Genomic DNA, 22,910 nt, shown 5'->3' with positions numbered 1-22,910 from the left:
ATGGCAGGAGAGAGATCACTTGATCATTACCTGTTAGGTTCACTCCCTCTGGGGCACCTGGCATTGGCCACTGTCGGTAGACATGATACTGGGCTGGATGGACCTTTGGTCTGACCCAGTACGGCCGTTCTTATGTTCTTAAAAGAAGTCATATTTTAGCAACAAAGCAGCCTTTGAGCTATCTGGGCACAAAAAGTTCAAAATAATTAATTTTTATGTCAATAACTCAAGAATAACCACAATAAAGGCCTGATCTTCCACATGGAGGGGAGGAGGGTGTTGTTACATTTGGGCATAATAAAATTTGGATGTGGTTTTACCTTTTTTTTCTTTTCTTAAAAACTAGGATATTACATTTTAAAAATGACATTAACAAAATGTTATTATGGTTGGAAAATCAGGCACTCAAGTTACAATTAATGTTGCCCATTCTCTCTCTTCCTCTGCCACAGAATTCCTACATGATGTGGGCAAGTCCCTTAAATTAAATTTTGGCCAGTGGCCATTAATTGTGTGTTCATCTCTAGGTGCCTGTAGAGAGGCCTTACTGGGAAACTGGGAGGTAGGCAGGCACTAGACTGCTCACGTCTAAAGGCCCCTCCTCCAGCCTTGTAGGAGGGACCGCTGGACCCAGGAACCAATGGAATGTGGGGGAAAACTAAGGAATAACAGGGTTAGGAGTGATGGTCACAGGTTCAAAACTAGGGATCCAAAAGGGGACACCGAGCAGAGAACACCGGATAGCGCCCACTGCTCTTCAAAGCTGTCCAGGAAGCCAGCGGACGCTGCCCAAACGAACTCTGCCCAGATGCGAGAGACCAGGGAGGTGTGGAAATAGGCACCACAGTCGCAGAGCACCCCCTTGTCTAGCATCCTCCTCTTGGTGTTGAAGATGGCCACTTTGGCCAGGGCCAGGAAGAGGCTGACAAGGAGATCTCGTGAGTTTGTGGGGCCACAGACAGGGTGTGAGAGTATAAACAGGTGTGGGGAAAACTGTAGCCAGAACCTCAGTGCAGCCAGAAGGTTCTGGAGGAGCCGGAATAGGGGCTGGAACTTGGCGCATTCAAGATAAGCGTGCACCAGGTTCTCCCTCACACCGCAAAAGAGGCAGGCATCGGGGATGAGGGTGAACCATGCCAGGTACATGCCTGTGCTCACAACTCCATGAAGGAGCTGCCAACCAATATCCCCAGTGGGTTGTGGGACCAGACTGGAATAGGGGCTGGCCCTCTGAGGTTCCTCACCCTCCACAGGTTGTAGATAGTCCCACCATTTGATATCAGGGTGGGACAAGGGTAAGGAAGTGAAACATGTGGAGCATGAGCATGTAGAATGGTTTCCTTAGCCCAGTTTGGAAATGAATTGGCTCGCAGCCAGTTCAGACTGTGGGAAGGAAGGGGGCTCACGGGACAGGGGCCCAATGAAAAGGCCCGGAGGGCCTGGTGTGAGGGGTAGGCAGGGAGAACCCTCTCGCACTACCCGCTCAAGGAAAATCCAAGAGGTGGGTGACAAGGCTGCCCCAACCTCCTGAAGAACGTGCAAGGGGGGCCAGGAGGCTGGAGAGCCCCATGCACCGACCGGGTGCACTGGGATCCACCCAGTCCCCCCGGTCACATTGCAGGAGGTCTCTGAGTCTGGTGGTTTCTGCCATGACCAGCCTCCGCTGCACTGAGGGGAACTCCACCACCTGCACACAAAGGTAGGGGTTCTGTAGCAGGGGCTCTGCAAGCAGGTCCACCCCGTCAGTGGCCACAATGGACCTGGTGGCCGAGAATAGCTTCCAGGTCTGGAGGAGGTCCTGGAAGAAGATCAGAAGCTCAGAGAGGTCTCACAGAAGACCCTCAGGTGGAGAAAAAAGAGCTGCTGGTTGTATCGGAGTCCTCGAAGGCAGCGGAGGAAGGCATGCGCCAGCATGCTCCACGCCAGACTACCTGTGCCATAAAGGAGTCTCTGCAGGGTCTGGAGGTGGAAGACATGGAGGTGGCTGTTGGGGCAGACCAGGCCCTGTCCTTCCTCCAGAGACCCAGAGCAGTCCTGGCCAGAAGAACTCCAGAGCTACACTCTGGAGCCGGACAAGGATCCACGGGGCCAGGCTCAGGGTGTTGAGCCAGTGACAGAGCATGGACAGGACTAGTTGGTTCAACACCAGTGCCCTCCTCCGCAGGGAGTGGCACCTGAGGAGCTCTGTCCATCTCCGCAGCCACTCATCCACCCTGGCCTCCAAATCCTGCCAGTTCTCTGGCAGAGAAGGATGCGTGGCAGAAAGGTAAACACCGAGATAGACCAGTGGACCTACGATCCACTGACTGGCTTGAAGCACGAGTGGGAGGAAGCTCGTCTGCCACCCGTTCCCGACCATCAGGCCAGAATTCTTGACCCAGTTAACCTGGGCAGAGGAGGCTGCTGAGTAGATTGCCTGGCAGGCCTCCACCCGCACCAGGTCACCCAGGTCCTGGACCACGAGAAGCATGTCATTGGGTTATGCCGACAAGGCCAGCCGCAGCTCCGGCTCCTGAAGCACCAACCCCATCTACCTCTGTCAGAGGACACAGAGGAAGGTCTTGATCACCAGAGTGCACAGCTGGCCTGACAGCAGGCATCCTTGACGTACCTCCCCACCCGAAGCTGACCGGCTCAGTCAGGGTCCAGTTGAGCCTGACCAAACATTCCGCGAGGTGTACAGCCCACAAACAGGGGCCTGAAGCCGAACACCCACAGACTGCCCAGGAGGTACCCGTGGTCTATCCTGTCCAATGTCTCCTCCTTGTCCAGGGACAGGAGGGCAAACGACATACCATCCTTACCAGACTTGAGAATGAAAACCCACTACCTTGCCTGTGGTGGGAAGAACTGAACCCACCCTGCCCAGCTCATCAGAAGTACCGGGACAGGGCACGAAGTATAAAGGGAGGGCCCTGCAGTGAAGTTGCGGCTGTACCAGGGAAGAAGGCGGACGTCTCTTCTAGGGAGCCGAGCCTTCTTCAGGACCCTGGACCAATAGCTGAGCAGATCAGCACCCTACAGACTGAAGTGAGCAACGACCCCAAGGAATGGCTGAAGTGGCCACCGCCCGATTGCGAGGCAGAGAGACAAAGCTCCAGCTTAATAGAGCAATGCTGACTACGTGAGGTAGGAAGTAGCCCAGGGGAACCAGACTTTGATCCGGTAGCGCTGCCAGGAAGTGAGGCACCATATTTCGGTTTCCCCACCAAGCCAGTGGCAGAACCTGCCACTAATAGGGCCATTGCTGGGATCCAGTGGAGTAAGGTGGGCCTAGGTTCCCCTATCCCCTTTGCTACTACCCCACATCTGGGGATTGGCAGCACACTCGTGCTAGGACGGAAGGCCTGTGCCTTAATTTTTGGTTGCCCCAGCCAGGAGGCTGTGGGCTCTAGATTGTTGATTGCTGTATGCCTTAGCCAGGAGGCTCTAGGCTAAAGACTGAATGTTCCTCTGCCCTGCCCCAGGGGCCAGTGCTCCAGACTGTTGATTGTTGTTTACCCCAGCCAGGAGGCTGTGAGCTATAGACTGCTTGTTGCTTGACCCCAGCCAGAGGGGCCCGAGCCCAATTACTGTTGCCTGATGCAGTGAGGCAGCGTTGCCTCCCTCCCCACTCAGAGTGAGGGACCACTACACTGCCCAAACTGAGTCAAAGAAGGTCTAATATGCAAAAGAGCTAATGACTCACAAATGCAAATGAAGTCAGTAAGAGCTACTTGGCACATGAGGCAGCGTGGTCTGGAGGAATGTTCACAGGGATGGGAATCAGGACAACTTGAGTTCTAATTCTGAATCTGTCACTGAATCACTCTGGCTTTAGGTAAATCACTCTAATGTCACATCTCCATTTCCCATATGAGGATAATACCTACTCCAGAGGAAATATGTTGCAAGGATTAATGTCTGTACAGTGCTTTGAACATATAAAATGCTATAAAAATGCTAAGTGCTCTAAAAAGTCAGGTTCTAGGTATCTAACTTGAGGGGATTTCCAACCACTGAAGCATTCAAAATTGCATATTTTGGACTTAATCTCTCTGTGCTGTAATCCCTATCTATAAAGTAAGGATAATAATAGTTTCCTATCTCACCAAGTAGTTGCCACCTCAAATTAATTGATATTTGTGAGGTACTCAGTATAGTGTTGATGAACATAGAAAAGACCATGAGGCAGTTAATAATTACATATTTGCTGCAGGTTTTGGATAATGTATAATAAACAAGACATGGAGTCCATACATGGAAAGCTTAGGAGAAAAAAATCAACTAGCTATATCATTCTCTGAGTATTGTTCGTTATGTACACTAACATAAGAACGGCCACACAGGGTCAGACCAATGGTCCGTCTAGCCCTGTATCCCGTCTTCTGACAGTGGCCAATGCCAGGTACTTCAGAGAGAATTAACAGCACAGACAACCATCAAGTGATCCATCCCTTCATCCACTCCCAGCTTCTGACAAACAGGCTAGGGACACTCAGAAAATGGTGCTGCATCCCTGGCTAACAGCCACGTATGGACTTATCCTCCACTAATGAGATAGGGATACTGTGGGAAAAATTAGCATGCAATCAAACAATTAACATCTATATTGCAATACATACACATAAGGGGACAGAATTAAGGTCACACAGAGTAACCTTAGAGTGCTTTATTTTGCAATCTTAATGGCATTTTATAAACAGTTTTGTGTATGTGATTAAAGTAAAAGTAATAAATTTCATCCTTCACTATCCTTTTATTTTTAACTTTTAACTTCTTTACCTTGGTTTCTGGATGTCTGACAAGTAATGAAGCACGCAGTCCATTCTTAGCTTGCTCAGCAAACCTGCACCATGCTCTGTGATAAAGAAGTTCAAATTCTAAAAGAACAGCAGCCATTTTGTTGTAGCTCCAAATTACCTTCTTCATTTCTGGAGTCTACAAATCACAAGAAAGTTATTTTTATAATGTTGTGCTCATATAATGGATTAGATTGTGCCTACCAGGCCTTTCCTCATGATGGTCAAAGGAACCAAACAGGTGTGGAGGATGTAGGCCAAGCCATTTTGGAGATCTGATGTGCCAAACAACTTAGAAAGATATTTTAAAATTCAATGAGGAAACTTTTAAAACACCTTCTTACACTCCTTTTCTCATTTTTATCAACCTTACCTACAAAAATTCTACACTGTAATATGAGACGTGGCATGTGCAATTTCACAGAGATTTGTTTCTTTCAATCGTTTGTTGAAACACTGGTCTACAGAGCAGGGAAATATGGGGCAGGGGCAGGCCCAGGTGAGGACAAAAGGAGTGACCTGAGTTACCTACTAGGACCAAGCAGCACAAGGTGATTGGGAAGCAGCTGTGATGAGCCACAGAGGGAACTGGCATTACCACCAGAGGTCAGAAACTAGAGTAGTCAAGTATGGCAGGAGCTTCTAGGATTTGAGGGCCAGGCCTTTAAAGTTGCAGAGGAATGTATATAAGGGAGATAAAAGTAAGCTATGTTATTGGCATGTTCTTTTTTTTTTCGAATTTAGCATTTCCCCCACTAATTTCCAACCTTCAAAAGTGCAGTCTTCTTTTTTAAAAATTTCATTGGATGGTCTATTTTTCTGAACAACTGCCGAGCCCACATAATCTTCCCAGTTACCTGCAATGGAGCAAGGTTTAAGTTTATGTTTTCATTAACATAAAACAGAAAAAAGAGTAAAGATCTTCTTCTCTCGCCTTAGTTTCATCCTTACAGGTGGTACGTTACGAGGCATAGGCGGATTTTCTTTTTGCTTCTGGTAGAGTTTTCGAACCAGATCTAATTCTCGGCTGTATCGCTGAACGACGATTATATTTTTTTCAGTAAGATCAATATGGTCTTTACCAAGGTGTTCAAACTTCATCAGAAGTCCCAACATCTGTTCAGTCTAAAAAGAGAGATTGGAGATTTGCAGTAAATGCTCCATCAAGATGGGAATAGCTTAATAAGTCGTCATTGTATGTTTATAACTGGTTAATTTATTTTATTATGAACACAGAACAATCTTATCTAATAGGTTAATTTATTAAATTCTCACTTAGCTCTAATATCATGTTTAAAATAATCTGATTTGTCAAAAAGCTACCTATATAGGATAATGGAGCAATATTTAATTTCTTTCTGACTCTTCTCCAAATGATCATTTAGCCACACACAAATATGGTGTAGAGTACTCCTGGAATTCTGTGCCACTACATGCGGGAAGAATTCATGACCCCCACAGGTTTCTTTGCTTCTTCGCAGAAAATGATGGGGAAGCAAAGGGAAGCAGCAAGATTAGTGATGCACCGCTCCCCAGCAGCGCAGGGGTGTTGTTTCTGGTGCCCAGAGCAGCTGGCAAAGGGGTAAATCACTACAGTGGGTGGCAGGGCTGAGGACACCCCAACCGGAAGCTCTGACCCTGCGTCAGGCTCAGTTGCTGGTCCTGGCTGAGCTGGGCAATGAAAGGAGTTCCTCTTCCCCTGCAAGGAATGGCTAGGGCCAGGACCAGGTCAGACCCCACCCTCAGAAATCTCCCTCAGCTGCAGGAAGCTCCACATCCCATCTCTGTATCCTGCCCCCATCACTCCTCAGTGTGGGAGTGGGGCACTGTAGAGGGAGTTGCTCTTCTGTATGTCCAACCCCCTTGCATCCATACCCCCCTTACCCAGACTCCCCCTCCGCCGCACCTCACCCCCTGCATCCAGAGCCCCTGTGCACCCAGAACCTCCCATATCTGGAACCCCTGCCGAGCCCTACTCTCCCTGCCCCTGGACTCCTACCCCACTGAGCTCCAATCAACTGTACCTAGATCCGCATCCCACCAAACCCCACTCACCCAGTTCTCAGACACCTCCGTTGAGCCTCTCACACCCAGACATCCCCCAAAATCTCAGCCACCTTCACCTGGACCTCCCTTCAAAGTCCCATTCCCTCTGCACCCAGAACTCCCCAACGAGCCCTGCTTGCCACACACATGGATGGGGGACTAAGGCTGGGTGTGTGTGTGTAAAACTCTGTCCCTCTCACTTGCTATATTGGTGTGCCTGGCGTGGAGGGGCAGGGCCCCAAGGTGTTTCTAGGGTAGGCCCAGTCCTTGCACTGTGTCAGGGTTGGGTGCATCCTCACCTCCCAGTCTGTGTCCTGGGAAAGGAGGGGACCTGCAGAGTGATCTCCCACTTCCGTGCAGCCAGTGGTCTGTGCTCCCCACTGCCATGCTGGAGCCTCCACATTTAATTATTGACAAATAAAAGGGCAGCATTTTTCAGATTTATAAAATATTGTGCATAGAATTTTTTTTTGTTGGTGCAGAATTCCCTCAGGGGGAAGTAGAGTAGTACCTCCACCTTCATCAAGACTCAGATTCTGCCAACAGCACCACAAGGGCAGATTCCTGACATCAGTGGGTCTCTGTGCAGGCACTGAGGTCTGCTCACATAGATTTTTTCAAAATTGGGGCCCAAATCTAAAATCAGTTCTGATTTTAAAGACAGCTCATAATGTTGATTTCTTTGTTTATTTCAATCTGGAAGGAGGAGCATAAGAAATGCAACTGAGAAAATATTTTGAATGAGCTGCTGAGTAATATATTTTTTAAACTGAGTACAGCTCTTTTCTGTCTTGTGTTGTGTACTGGATGAAACCTTATTATGGGTTGAGTTAAAACTCATGTGTGAATGCACTCTTCACTTAAGATAGTGCTAAGAAAGACCTGAGAGGCCATATCGAAACATGGCAAAACAGAGCCTGTTCAGAAATTAGCACCATGTGGGTGGAGAGTTCCACTGAGGATTGTGACTCTGTGTGTGAGTGAGAGATAGACAAACGGTCTGACAGAACAGAGACAGGTTAAAAGGCCAAAAACCAACCAGGAAAAAGCAAGCCAAGCAGGAGCCTGTGAGCACAGTGTATGACCTTGGAAAAAGCTAGAGAAAGAACTTTTTGCTCTGGTGTTGGCTAAAGAGGCTTTAGGGGACACAAACTAATCAACTATTCATCTGTTTCTGGTTCCTCCTATATTTGGAGAATATAAAGAAACAAGATTACAGTAAGGAAAATACCAGACTCCTTCATCAATTACTATCTCAACCTGAACTATCCAAAGGGCTCTGAACTTTGACTATCAACTCGGGTCAAAAAGGGGCAACACTTGGAATAGTTTAAACTTGATTCTAATTCTTTTAAATTTCCACTCCCTATTTTCCCCCTAATAATTCTTGTAATGTAAGCACAATTAGGAATGAAAAAAAAAAAGCCAGCGAACATTTTGGAAGCAATAGGGGGCCAATCTGTAAAACACTTTTAAAAAGGAGGAAATATTCATCTTAACAACATCTGTCTGTCAATTTAGGTGTTTATATAACTGTCTTCCTTGCCAGTGTAAAAGGAACAACCAACCATTTTGCTCTGAGGCATAGAGAAGCACATAGGCGCCATCTTTCTTAGTTCCCCCGGGGTGCTCCAACCCCTGCTACACCACAGGCCCTGCCCCCACTCCACCCCAATGTACCAATGACAAACTGTAGGCTGGAGTAGAGAGCAGAAGGAAAAAAAGCACTGAAAGGAAACAATAGAAGAAAAGCAAAACTGCAGATAGGTCTGGAGGTGCAGAGAGGAACCAGGGCCTGTGAGGTAAATTGGAGAGCTAACGACAGATGCTCCAAGAGAAGCAATTTACTATTTTGTTGCATCGGCAGGGAAGAAGTAAGAGCCAGGAGTAGAAAAAAGTAAGACAAAACAGAATGAGGAAGATGAGAGGGACAAAAGATGTGAGGAAGACAGAATAGGAAATTGGCACTTGATAAATATCAGCATTTAAATTTCCAATATTTCTGACTGAGTGCACTTGAGGTTGAAGAGTTTGCCAACACTGCTCAAATCCTCTGATATTATCTCACACCGAACAAGCATTGTGGCCTGATTTCCAAAAATGCTGAACACCTGCAGCATGCAGAGATTTCAATAGGATTTGTGGGTGCCCAGCACTTCTGAAGGTCAGGTTTTTTACTTGCAGAATTACTCACAGTTAAAGATTTCTCAAACCAAGTATCCACTAATTCTTGCATTGACTGGTGCAGACCTTCAATTTGATTCTTAAATTCAAGGTAATCTTTCTCAAACTGAAAAGGGGGAGAGGGTAACAAAACAAAACAAAACCAAAAATGGATTATATGATGCCATTAATTTTCATGTAAAGCCACCCTCTTGGAATCAATACAGTATTTGCATATTTTGCCCATTAAGTGTATTCAGCACTGTACAGAACAGTCCAGTGACAGAGCTCGTAATCCCCAGGAGTTTACATGCTAGATCAGACAAACACAAAACAGTCAGCAGGACTACTTTTCATGATTTATATTGAAAGTCCATTGTGAAGAATCCTGTGAGATTCTGAGTGACTTCATCATCTCACAAGAGGCACTGCCAACCCTACAGAGGCAGTCCATGCTATACTCTCACCCAATCATTTCATATGTAGAAATGCCAAAAAAAAAAAACATAATAAAAGTTAGAGATCTTGAAACAGCCCAAAACCCCAGCAGGCATCCAAATATGATTTTAAATGGACAACCACACAGCAAATATTACAGACATCAGAGCACAGTCCAGAAGTGCTCCAGACCTGAAACATAAAGAGCGATTTTCAGACTTTGCAAACCATGAGTTAGGAAGAACGGTAGTGCAATAAGTCAAAATATTTTTCACACGTTTTAATTATAGTCTGGATCTAGCAAAGCACATGGGCCCTGATTCAAGAAACTGGAGCCTTAAATATGGGAGTAGTTCCATCAGACTACTCATGTTCTTGGAGCACAGGCATAATTGCTTTGATGGAACAGAGTGTAAGAACTGCTATTAAAACAATCCGGTTTGAACTCTGGAGCCTGATTCCTCAGTTCTACCTCCTCTAATTAATCTTTACTGATGCAAGTAGTCCCACTGACTTCAGCATCATTGCCTGCATGAGTTAGGGTTTTCCAGATGGGATTCAAGGTTCATGTATCTCAAAAACAAGGAAAAAGTTTTGTTTTCTAATTGGCATAAAATATGCTCAAGATTCAAGAAAAAGTATTTGCACTACTGGGCCATTAAGCTGTCACATTCACAACTAGTTCACTTATCTGTGTACAGCTACCAGTGGTGAATGTCTAACAACTTAAAATTATCTTAAGATAGGAACATGTTAGAATTATAAACAAATTAATGCATATATTGTTATAAACTTCACAATGGTTCTTTTGTATATTGTTTTAAAATCCACCATATTTTCAAGGAAATGCATAGTTTAAAGTGACTGATTTAGATTTTCACAAATGTTTAACATTTCTGATTATTATTTCTGAAATATGTACCTCTTGTTTCCTGTGATCCAGAACATCATAGGTTTTTGATTTGGTGTTTGTAGCAATCATCTGGTAATGAGCATTGATCCTTTCAATACCTTCTATTTTTATATTCTGTAGCTCTAAAAGGCCTTCCATGATATTGCTTATATCTGAAATCTTTTCCAAGCGTTTACAGAATGCATCAAATTTTCCAAATATATAGTTTTCACTGATGATAAAAAAGGCAAAAGAGAGACTATCATACACATATAGAATAAAACATACTGCAAGAATTTCTAAGATTCAGATATATTCTTCCGGTACTTGCACAATGTTTCTCTTTTTCTAAAACGTACTCTTATTAGTGCAGAATCAAGTAAACCACTTTTACGATGAGTATGAAGTACTTAATGCTTAAATCTTATATGTGCCAATTTTGGTCCTAATTGTAATTGTTTTATATAAAAGAGTATCTCCAATTATGTCACAGTTTTCAGAATATCACAATTTGGTCTTATAATGTTAAGATGCCGGCTGAAGGCCTTGTTCTACAGTGCTGATTCAGGCATAACTCTCATTGGCAGTATGATTAAGGACCTGATCCAAAAGTCCACTTATGAACATGCTTAACTCTAAATACATGCATTAGTTCAACTGAAATCTCTTTGGGCCTATATGGGTACCAAATCTGTGACAAACTGGCAAAACTTGTCACTGAAAATTTTTTTCTGAGTAAAAACTGCAGGATCAGGTCTGAAACATGCTACAGTTTACATTTTCACTGAATGTTAAACTCTCCAGTTCATCTGTACATATGTTGATTGTGCAGTTATAAATTATATAAATGGACATGATTTGATTCAAGGACAGAATGAATGATTTACCTGAAATCGAACTGCCGATCATTTGGATTTTCCTTTAGCTTCTCCCTTACTCGCTGAAAATATGTTTGATATTGTTCATTGAGATACATACATTCTTGTATTCTCTTTAATAATTCTTGCCTAAAAAAAAAAAGTGAACAGAAGACAAACTTAAGAAACATAGAAAGCTGCACAAATGATTACAATAATAGAACATTTCAGCTACATAGACATTTGATCAAGTCCAGTACTTAGAAAATATTGTATTAACATTATAAAGAGTAACCTGATGAGATGTGGACATAGACGTATATAAATACATCCTTCAAAATGTGAAGAGGACTAAATTAAAATGTTCATTTTAAAACTGTTTTACAAGATAGAATTTTGTTTTATTTTATTGTTTTATTTCATTTTTATTTTGTTTTACTGGTGTTGGACCAAATCCTGACCCTATTACACTACCCAGCATAGGTCAGATAGGAACTGCCTACACCATGTAGCCTGTTGAGTTCCTGTACATTAGCCATTTTTTATCTCTATAAACTGTGTCCTTGTTTCCAGGAAAGTTTGGATTCTCCTCTTCTTAGGTAGGATCAAACATCAGAAAAGTCTCTTGTTTCCTTTAAATGTGAACATCTAGAAAACCACAATTCCCAAGGCCACAGGCTGGGTTCAATTCATGTGCAGTAGTTTGACCAATCTTGACATAGCTACAGTAAATTAAACAGTGGGCATGAGGAGGCCATATAATCTGTTATTTAATCTGTGAAATAATGGACTGTTATTACATATATAGGCCAATTAGTTGTAAAGAGCATCATTCTGTTAGGACTTTGTCACTCTGTTTCCAGAATGTTTGTCAGAGCAAAGGAATCAGAAATTAACAAACATAAAACCTCATGAATTCACCCTATTGACTCAGAGACTTCTGCAAACAAAGTGAATAAAACAAAAAGAATGCATTAGAAATTAACATTGTTCAAGTACATTAAAAATTGTATTTTCATTTTATTTATGAGCATTCTTTATCATAAAGGATACAATTTAGTCATGGAGGTCAGGGAAGTCAAGGATTCCGTGAATTCACTCAACTTCTGTGACTTCTGTGGCTTAAACTGTGAGCAGCTGGACCCGGGGCTGTGCACTGCCCTCCTCTCCCTCAGCGGCTCTGGCCGGGGCTGGAACAGTACCCTATCCCCCTTCTCCTGCCCTGTGGCTTTGGCTGGGGCAGGGATTGTGTGTTCCTCCCCACCCCGTAGCTTCGACCGGGGTGGAGGTTGCACATTCCCCCCACCCTGGCTTGGGCTGGGGCTGTGCCCCTCACCATCCATGGGTAAGGTCAGGGCTGGAGAGCCCCCCACCTGCAGGGCTGAAAGGAACTTAAAGGACTTACCGGCACTCCGGAGTCCGTAGGAGGGGACGGGGCCTCAACCGGAAGAGGTGTGGCCTCTATCGGTAGAGGCGGGGCCTCTAAATCCCTAGGCACTTTAAATCAAGATTTAAAGGGCCTGGGGCTGAGGTAGCAGCAGCTACCGCAGTGAAACCCCGGTCTCTTTAAATCACCATCGGAGGGGACCCCAGCCTCTGGCAGAGCTTTAAAGGGCCTGGGGGCTCCACTGCAGTAGCAGCAGCCAGGAGCCCCTGGCCCTTAAAATCGCTGCCTGAGCTCCACCGCCACTACCCTGTGGCTCCGGCAGGCTCTGGGGATGATTTAAAGGGCCCGGGGTGGTAGTGGCTACCTGAGCCCCGAACCCTTTAAACTGTCCTCGGAGCCCTGCTGCCGGAACCCTGGGGAGGCAGCAGTGGGTCTCCAGCAGCTATTTTAAGGGCCGAGGTGGTAGTGGCTGCTGCAGCCCCAGATCCTTTAAATAGCCACTGGAGACCCACCACTGCTACCCTGGGGATGATTTAAAGGGCCTGGGGCGGTAGCTGCGGCAGGTGTCCCAGGCCCTTTAAATCGCCGCTTGAACCCTACCGCCACTTCTCCAGGGCTCTGGCGGCACGGCTCTGGCAGCAATTTAAAGGACTTGGGGCTCCAGTCGCTGCTGGGAGCCCCAGGCCCTTTAAATTGCCGCCAGGGGAAGCCGATCCGCCCCAGTACGGCGTACTGGCTCTTGCCAGTATGCCGTACCGGGGCATACCGGCTTACTTACACCTCTGCCCACCTGTGACTGCGGCCAGGGCTGGAGAGCCCCCACCCGAGACTGCGGCCAGGGCCAGAGATGTGTGGACCCCCTCCCCTTCAACCACGGTTGGATCCAGGGCTGTGCATTGCTGCAGCTGGGGTTGGAGCCAGGACTACATGTCTGCGGGGACTGTGAACTCTGCCCCTCCCCTCTCCCCTCACTGCTTTGGCTGTGGCCAAGGCCAAAACCAGAACTGTGTCCCCTTTCGTGATGGTGAGGCTCTGGCTGTCCGTCCCCCCAGTTTCTCCCCCGCAGCCCCATGGCAGGGCTCCAGCTGTCGTTCCCCCCCCCCCTTTTATTTTCAGTAAAAGTCACAGACAGGTCACAGGCTCTCATGAATTTTTGTTTATTGCCCGCAACCTGTCCGTGACTTTTACTAAAAATAACCATGACAAAATCTTATCCTTATTTATAATGTACATACCAATATTCTGTCATGTGCTGGTTAAATGTAATTACGTTTTTCTACACACAAAGAGCAACTAGAAATTTTCAGTATGAATTACTTTTATGTCACTCATACTTGTAATCTAGGTGTCATCTTTGACTTGATCCTCTCTCTAGATCCTCACATCAAGGCTATGTCTAAATCTTGCTGTTTATTCCTGCAGAAGATCTCTAAAATGCAGTCTTTTCTATCCACCCAAAAACAGAAAACTCTCGTCCAGGCTTTCGCCATCTTGTTTTCACTATTGCCACATCCTCTTCTCTGGCCATGACAAATACAATCTCTCGCCCTATTGATCAGTATACATAGGTGAATGAGGACAGCTACAGAGATGGATTTAAGCAGGAGGCCACAACTTTATTAGCCCTGGGGAAGGATTCTATCTGTGCGGTCTGCCCCATCTGTCACATACTAGGAATTTAAATAGGTCCAGTGCAGTAGGTTCCAGGGCTCCCACCACTTAACACGTAACTCTGGGTAGGCTCTCCTCTGCCTACCTGTAGGATTCAGCTCACTCTTCTGAATCCTCTCCCCTAAAGGGTGACAGAAGGTACCAAAGAGATCACTTGGACTGCGAAGACATCAGGTCTCTTCTTCACCCATAAGCACAAGGTGCAAGTCTCTCTTAATTCTGGAAGACGGTCATTTGGCCTTTTAGCCACACTGGAGATCCTGTACTGCTTGCAATGAACATTCATTCCCATTACTAATATTAATTTCTAACTCCTATTCCTTCTTTGTGCTTTCTCCTATGCTTCCCCTCACTCATGGGAGGAGCTTCCCGTAAACATCCATAAAGCCATCTCATTGTCCTCCTGCAAATTCCTCCTTAAACTCTCCTTTGCCATGACGCTACAAAAAATTTGACAATGATTAGGCAGCTGGTTCTGACAGCACAGCCTATCATGCTAATCAACATTGTCTCATTGTTCCCTTGTATTCCCCCATTAATCTGTCTGTTTCCCTTTTATTATTTATTAGTTGTATTGCAGCAGCACCTAAGAGTCATGGAACAGGAGCCCACTGTGCGAGGTGCTGTACAAACACAGGAAAATGGTCCCTGACCCAAGCAGTTTATAATCTAAGTACAAGACAAAAGATAACAAATAATAGCCATCATAAATAATCAAAAGGAAACATAGTGAGAGAGAACAGAACTACAGTCTCCAAAAAAAAATCCGAGAGTGCTTTAACTTAACTTGCAAGCCTACTGTGGATCCAGCTTTCCTAGGTTGGAAGCTACATTGGCACCATTAAATCTGGCAAAGTTAACAATCGCCACACTGAGTCCCTGTAGCAACATGTGCAGAGCAATAGCAGTACAAGCAAGTTCCCACTCTGCTCCTAACAGAGTACACACCCACACTGAATATGGTGCAAACTTTACCCCTTCGTAGTGTTTGCCTTTATTGTTGACTTAAGTACACACAAAGCACAAACCTGAGCTTAAGCTTTCTCAGCTTGCCTGTCCCTAGGGTTTTCTCTCCAAAGAACCTCTTTGTTCCTACTCCTAGTTTCCTCTGTCTGAGTGTGCTTTGCCTCAAGAAAGTCATGATGACAAAATACTAGCGTTTTTAATTGTTCTATTTGCATTTTAATGGCAATCTATATGCATAAGCCCTGATCCAGCAGAGACGTACACATGTGCTTAATATTATGCACTCTGAGTATTCCCGCTGAAGTGAATGGAAGCATTCACATGCTCAAAATTAAAAACTTAGTTACTTGGCTGAATCAGGGCTTACACAATATTACTTTGTAATAATGTTCATATTTAACCTATGAATTTTCTATTAGTCTTAACTAAAGAAGAAGGTAAAACTAGTAAGAGGTCATGTTACCTGTCCAGGTCCCAGATTTTCAAAACACCTTCACTTAGATATATCTTGCATGTATTAATCATCTGGTTAGTGATTTTGAGGAGAAGAGAAGTCATCTGTTCTGATGTATTATAGTATGGTGATGTACTGTAAATCATACGAATACTGTTTATTAAGCTGGGTATGTGCTCCACAATTGCTGCCTAAGACACAAAAGGGAAAGGAAAAAATGAGCAATTCAAATTTCCTAAAAACTAGTAAATATGAAAACTACTGCAAACCTTGAAGAGATGCACACAAGGAACGAAAGGGACAATCATATTAGACAGTTCTGCACAATTTACTATCAATGGCAGTTCCTTTCAGCACCAGCAGTGGGTGGGACTTGGGAGAATATCACCCTGATTTGTTCCTGCCCCTGCATTAGCACCTGCAATGGTAGACGTCTGCTACATGAGAACAGGGCCAGCTCCAGGCACCAGCTCAGCAAGCAGGTGCTTGGGGTGGCCAAGGGGAAGGGTGGCATATCCGGCTCCTCGGCGGCAATTCAGTGGCTAGTCCCTCGGTCCCTCTCAGAGGGAAGGATCCGCCGCCAAAGAATGAAGCGGCGGTAAAGCTGAAGTGCCGCCAATCGCAGCTTTTTTCTTCTTCTTCTTCTTCTCTTTCCTCCACCACTTGGGGCAGCAAAAACCCTGGAGCCAGCCCTGCATGAGAAGTAGTATTTTTCCATTTCTGAGAGTTCTTTGAAATCTATACATTCAACTCAACAATTGTTTGGGCACTACATTTGAAAATGGAAAGGGAGACTCATTCTCCCACTGGGAATAATAGCTCTTTTTTCTCTTCTAAGTTTCAGACTGTCTAAATGCTTTATTTAAAAAAAAATACTTACAGGTGAGGCTTTACCAAGTGGACCGAAGAACTTATCCAGTGTATATAAATATTTTACATTGTCTTTAGCTTCATTGGCAGCATTTGTTACATTACCATCCTGAAAGGGAAAAGGCAACTAAAATTAATAGCATTTAAGTGAGGGGAGGGCAAACTACAGCCCGTGGGTCAGATCTGGCTTTCAATCCAGCCCACGGAATTGCCAGCCCCGTGGTGCAGCTGAGCTAAGGCAGGCTCCCTGCCTGCCCTGGCCCTGTGCCACTCCCAGAAGCGGCCGGCACTACGTCCCTGTGGCCCTGGGGGGGGGGAGCAGAGGGCTCCATGCACTGCCCTCACCTACAGGCACCTCCTCCTGCTGCTCCCATTGGCTGGGAACAGGGAACCACGGCCAATGGGAGCTTGGGGGTGGTACCCACAGGCCAGGGCAGCGCACGGCAGAGCCACTTGCCCCACCCCACCCCCAGGAGCCACTGCTGGACATGCTGGCACTTCCAGGAGCAGCATGGGGCCAGGGCAGGCAGGGAGCCTGCCTTAGCCCCTCTGCATGCTGCTGCCGCCACCCCGGAGCTGCTCAAGGTAAGTGGCACTGGGTCGGAGCCCATACCCCGAGCCCCTCCTGGACCCCACACCCCAACCCCCTGTCCTTAGCCCCCTAGTCCCCTGCCTTGAGCCCCCGCCACTCTTGCATCCCAACTCCCTGCCCTGAGGTCTCTGCCACATCCCGCACCCCAAACCCCTGCCCAGACCCCCCTCCTGCACCGCACACACCTCCTGCATGCCAATCCCTTGCCCTGAGTCCCTTCCTGCACATCACACCCCCTCTCACACCCCACACTCCCTCCTGCACTCCAACCCCTTGCCCCAGCCCTACACTCATGGCCCTGAATACAATTTCCCCACCCAGATGTGGCCCTGGGGCCAAAAAGTTTGCCCACCCATGACCTCTGTGGGCTCACTACCTTTCCAATGCATGTTACTAAAAGAAGAATGAATATAGAGGTCAATCCTGCAAACCTTTACTCATAAAAGTACTCCCACTGAAATCTATGAGACAATTTGTTGGAGTAAGAATTGGCAAGATCTGCCCCACTCTAGATTTAATAACTGCTACCTGATGATCAGCAGCTTTTGGACAGGACTATACATCCCAATTTAGGAAAAACTTCTCACTGAAGTTAACAGAGTTTTGCCTGATTAAACTGCAATTCTACTCTGAAAAGTAAGTGTAAAAATGGCATTCTGGGATCCGATGTTTATTGCCTTTCAGCTGTATATTTTTCAAAGCAGTGTTGGCAACTATCATGAATTTATCACAAGACAGCTCCTGCAGTCATGAGAGTTCAACAGAATTTCAGCTGACATATATTAAAGTAAATTTCTAGTCCTCATTGTTTAAAAAGAAAAGAATCTTGAAAACATAATCCCTAAAAGCTCAAAAACTAGGAGGCAAATAAACAGAGCACAATGTTATCACTTTGTAAAATCTCATGATTTTTTAGCCAATATCATGGTTTTGGGGGCCTGACTCATAATGTTTGAATGTTCAGGGCTGGCAATATTGAATGTGCTCAATGTACATAGAGACAGTTTATTTTTCTAACTGCCAGCCCTGCAAAACCAGCTCAGGCTCTAAAATAGACTGGCTTCTTCCCTTCTTATACACTATCACCTTAATAAAGCAGGCCCTCAGTGACATCTGTGTATCCGTTTTGTCTACAACAGCTTATACAGGTCTGACTGATTTGAACTTGATAAATAATTCTGTTGATGCTGCACAGGAAGAAATGGAATCCAGCTCACTATCTCTTACATGTGTTGGTTCTGCAGGGATAACAGACCAAAAACTATTTTTGCCACAAAAGTCAGCAGAAATTACTCTGAGTACACACAGCAAGATTAGTTAAGAAGGTACCATTTTTCCACAGACTATTCTCAAAGCAGATCCACACTTTAAGGAGTAGAAGATCTTGATGGGCAGAAACAGCAGGTCTGCCATAATCTCCTCCACTGGTGCATTCAGTGGCTTTTGAATCTCAGGTCTCCTGCACATGGCTTGTGAGTCTGTTTTTCTGGACTGTCTGCAATTTGCATTGTTAAGTCTGCATCGGGTGTCTATATGTCTGATGTAGTAAGTGCCCTAGGTGAAACTAGTTTGGGCCTGTAGCGAATACCTCCTCTATCCCCTTCCTGGCAATCCCACGGTCCTGTGTAGGTATCTGTGTAACTGGCAATGTATGAGATAGAGTTGCTCCCCGCTCCCCTGATATGTGTGCTTGACTCCAAATCCAGAGAATTGGTATTACATTTTTATATCAAAGAGAGAATAAAGCCCAATACATAAAAACCATCATTCCCAAGCTATTATTAGCAATGTGAGTTCATTTCCAAATGTAGCATAAGTGCAGCAGCATGTTTTTAATTGACTTAAAATTATTTCTGTTAAAAGCACAGTCATTACCAGTTCTTTCCACTGCTTTAATAGTTTTGATTTTGCTGCCTGAAGAATACTTAGAACTTTATTTACTCTTGGACTCTTGATCTCATCTAAAAGGCTTTGAAAAAAAGAATAAATGTTAATATTTTTTTCAAGTGATAGTTCATGTTTATAAACAAAATGTCCTTTAGCCTGCAGGAGAAATAATGCAATGTTTTAACCTGTTAAATGATGCCATCCTCGATTTCCAGTGTTCCAGTTCAGCAGCTGGGCCAATGTCATCAGCTTCTTTTCTCATTTGTTCACTTTCCACCAAAATTTGTCCAATCTGTTTGATCCAAATTATCAGCACTCCCTCAAGTTTCTCAATTACCTCGATGTTACTGCCTTCAAAACCACAAGACAAAAATTGCATTCTACTAATAAATGCCAAGAAACATACACAGATTTAAACGTTCTGTAGAAGAATTCTCACTGCCTGGCTCCAGACTGGATGCAGAGCTGACTTCAGAAGGCTTTTTTAGTCCAAAGTAGCCCACCATTCATCCCAATCCTGGGACAAATGACTAGAGAATCCATGCAGCAGATCCTCTATCTTGCCACTGTTTTTCCCTCCCTTGCCACCCACCTATTTACCCTCTGGACACTGCCATGCAGGGAGCTCCTACAGTGTATATTTCCTGCAATCCTAATTTGTTAGGAATATATCCTAAAGTCCTTGTGCGGGGTTTGCTCAGTCCATACCCAGGCAAATTCCACAAATTCCCAACAAAGTCAAATGAAATAAAACTGAGCAAGGACCTTAGGCTTTAGCCCCATTAGCACAGGCATAACTTCAAAATCAGATGTATACTTAAAAGGCACTGGAATACTACTGCATTTTTCATGTGGGATTTTCATATCCAACAAAAATGCCAAGCCTATCTAACTAACAATTTAAATTAATCTACTGATACATTAACCATATTTAGTTAATAACTCTACTTGTGGTTAAACAAGGGTTTTCTCTTTCCCCGCCATCTCTTTCCATTCATCCTCCAGTGAAGTCAAAGGGCCACATTATCCCAAAGGTGGAAGACAATCCACATAGGGACCAGAAAACTCTGCATGTTTCAAATCAAAAGGTCTTTCAGATTGTTCCATCTGCGGAGATAGTGTAGAGTTTGCCCTCTGCATTATGACCAGGGCTCCTGGCCCTTAAAACGAGCAGCTTACCTGAGATCCAGAGGGAAATCTTTCAGATCTTGTGCCATCCACTGGAGAGCAGGGCACTCGGTGATTCAGGATCCCTTAGTAAGTAGCCCTGCTGCTACAGGTTTTTGGGGTTTTTTTTTTACTGGCAGCTGGCCCAAAACATTCCCATTAAGAGGGTTTTAGTATGTAGCAAGGGATATGATAATGCTGATTGGCTCAGCATTATTTTACACTGAAATGTCATGTGATGACAAGGAAGGGGGGGGGGCAGAAAGGGGAGGCCACTGTTGTAGAGAGGGGCCATACACCAAGTCAAGCCCTCTGATCCAGCTATGCCCCCTTCCAATTCATGGATCTCAGAGCCATAGTGTACCTAGCGTACCTGAGGACCAACAAAAGTAAGGAGCATTCCCTATGTAGCAGCTGATCCTCCTTTCTATGCTATCCTCTCCAAACCCACCTTATTGAGCTTCCCTCACCCTGCAGAACTGGATGGTCATAGTGCTGATTTTATCACATCTCAGTAATTTTCAGGATCATAAACTTGGAATTATACTCCACTTCTAAGATCAAGCAGAAGAAGAAATATAGCTCTAAGGAAGAGGACAAATAAACCTTTTAAGGGAAATCATTGCTAACAGCATAAAGAACATGGAACATCTCTCTTCCCATAAATACTCTCATTTCCATGTTTTGTTTTGGATCACACAATATTTCTCCTTTAGGGATTACTGACCTGCTGTTATGTAGTCAGAAGGGTTATGCAAGTTGTTGAGGTAACTCTCAATATCCACCTTCTGCAGCTGAATTTTATCTTCTAAATTCTGTCTTGCTGATGACAAGGTACCCACAAATTTATCCACAGAATACAGAAAGTCTTGTATCTGGCTGTTCTTCAAGCCTTCTTTCACAGCTCCCCAGTGCTGATTATTTGAAAATGATTAATGCAAGAAAAAATATTAAACAAAGGTATTGTGTTTATTAAAAAAGCATTGCTTATTCACAGAACTATACAATTTAGAGATAAGTCTTTCCTATCAGATCATCTCCTGGCAAGTACAGGACCCCTTACAATATATTACTCAGTGTTTTGGCATGCTGGATTTTATATGGGCATACTAATTTTGTGTTTGTCGGTGTGATGGGGTGTACAAGCCCTGCAGTGGAGTGGTTAAGGTTAAGGAGCAGCTCTGGACCCAGAAAGCCATGGCCAGCTCCTCTGCTGGGCATACTGCCAGTGGAGACTGAGCTCAAAAGGGAGCAGCTCAGATCAGTCTAGTCAGACCACAAAGGAGAGCAGTTGTGTAGTGCAGGCTTCTGCCGAGAAGCCGCTGAGGCTCCACGTGGCCAGGATCAGGCCCCACTGCTAGGCTGCTGCAGGCCCTTCAACCATGGAGGCTGACAATGACAAGCTGTGACTGAGAGAGGAAGACTTTACAGGGCGCAACCACAGGGGACTGCAGAGGGGACTCTGAAATGAACCAGTGGCACCAACAGAGGAACCGAAGCCAGGATAAGAAGTGGCCCAGGTTGCAGACATAGGCGCATCCCACCCCATGCCAAATATTTTGAACTACAATTTACTGGGCCCTGTGCTAGAACCCAGTGGAGCAAGGAGGACCCAGGTTCCCCCAAGCTCCAGTTACAGACTTGCAACTGGGCAACACAGTCCAGAATATTGCCATTATGTGGTTCTGCCAGGCTTGGACACCAATCCCGACAGTTGGGTAAAAATTTGGGCTGTCAAGCAATTAAAAAACTAATCGCGATTAATCACGCTGTTAAACAATAATAGAATACTATTTATTTAAATATTTTTTGATGTTTTCTACATTTTCAAATGTATTGATTTCAATTACAACACAGAATTCAAAGTGTACAATGCTCACTTTATATTTATTTTTATTACAAATAGTTGCACTGTAAAAAACAAAAAAATTGTATTTTTCAATTCACTTAATACAAGTTCTGTAGTGCAATTTCTTTATCATGAAAGTTGAACTTACAAATGTAGAATTATCTACAAAAAATAACTGCATTCAAAAATAAAACAATGTAAAACTTGAGACTACAAGTCCACTCAGCCCTACTTCTTTTTCAGCTAATCGCTAAGACAAACAAGTGTGTTTACATTTGCAGGAGAGAATGCTGCCCACTTCTTGTTTACATCACCTAAAAGTGAGAACAGGCATTTGAATAGCACTTTTGTAGCCAACATCACAAGATATTTACAGGCCAGATGCACTGAAGACTCATATGTCCATTTATACTTTATTCACCATTCCAAAGGACATACCTCCATGCCGATGACGGGTTCTGCTTGCTAACAATGCAAAGCAGTGTGGACCGACGCATATTTATTTTCATCATTTGAGTCAAATGCCACCAGTAGAAGGTTGATTTTCTTTTTTGGTGGTTTGGGTTCTGTAGTTTCAGCATCGGAGTTTTGCTCTTTTAAGACTTCTGAAAGCATGCTCCACGCCTCTTCCCTCTCAGATTTTGGAAGGCACTTCAGGTTCTTCTTCGAGTGCTTGCTCATATCCATTCCAATTAGATGTGTGCGCGTCGTGTGCACGTTCGTCGGAGACTTTTTACCCTAGCAACACTCGGTGGGCTGGTAGGTCGCCCCCTGGAGTGGCACCGGTATGGCGCCTGATATATACCCCTGCCGGCCCATCCACTCCTCAGTTCCTTCTTACCGCCCATGTCGGTCGTTGGAACAGTGGCGCACAGCTTAGCTGTTCTCCA

The 22,910-nt window shown here is 44.9% G+C and overlaps 1 protein-coding gene across 2 annotated transcripts in view; it reads right to left on the bottom strand.

Moving 5' to 3' along the window:
- Positions 1–22,910, bottom strand: part of LOC115646112 (dynein heavy chain 5, axonemal-like) — a 297,132-nt gene that overhangs the window by 241,197 nt on the left and 33,025 nt on the right. The window contains exons 9-19 of one of the 2 annotated variants that reach the window (XM_030551608.1): positions 20,899–21,085; positions 19,190–19,355; positions 18,993–19,086; positions 16,536–16,634; positions 15,665–15,846; positions 11,208–11,327; positions 10,351–10,552; positions 9,022–9,117; positions 5,733–5,906; positions 5,549–5,638; positions 4,765–4,920 (exon numbers count right to left, since the gene is read on the bottom strand). In XM_030551608.1, coding sequence (XP_030407468.1) covers positions 4,765–4,920; positions 5,549–5,638; positions 5,733–5,906; positions 9,022–9,117; positions 10,351–10,552; positions 11,208–11,327; positions 15,665–15,846; positions 16,536–16,634; positions 18,993–19,086; positions 19,190–19,355; positions 20,899–21,085 — 1,566 coding nt within the window. The other variant, XM_030551609.1, reaches the window with a different exon arrangement.

Source organism: Gopherus evgoodei, chromosome 2 (genome assembly GCF_007399415.2).
Source record: "Gopherus evgoodei ecotype Sinaloan lineage chromosome 2, rGopEvg1_v1.p, whole genome shotgun sequence".
Lineage (NCBI taxonomy): Eukaryota > Metazoa > Chordata > Testudines > Testudinidae > Gopherus > Gopherus evgoodei.
Note: the sequence above shows the minus strand (reverse complement) of the source record. Positions and strands in the feature narration are given on the sequence as shown.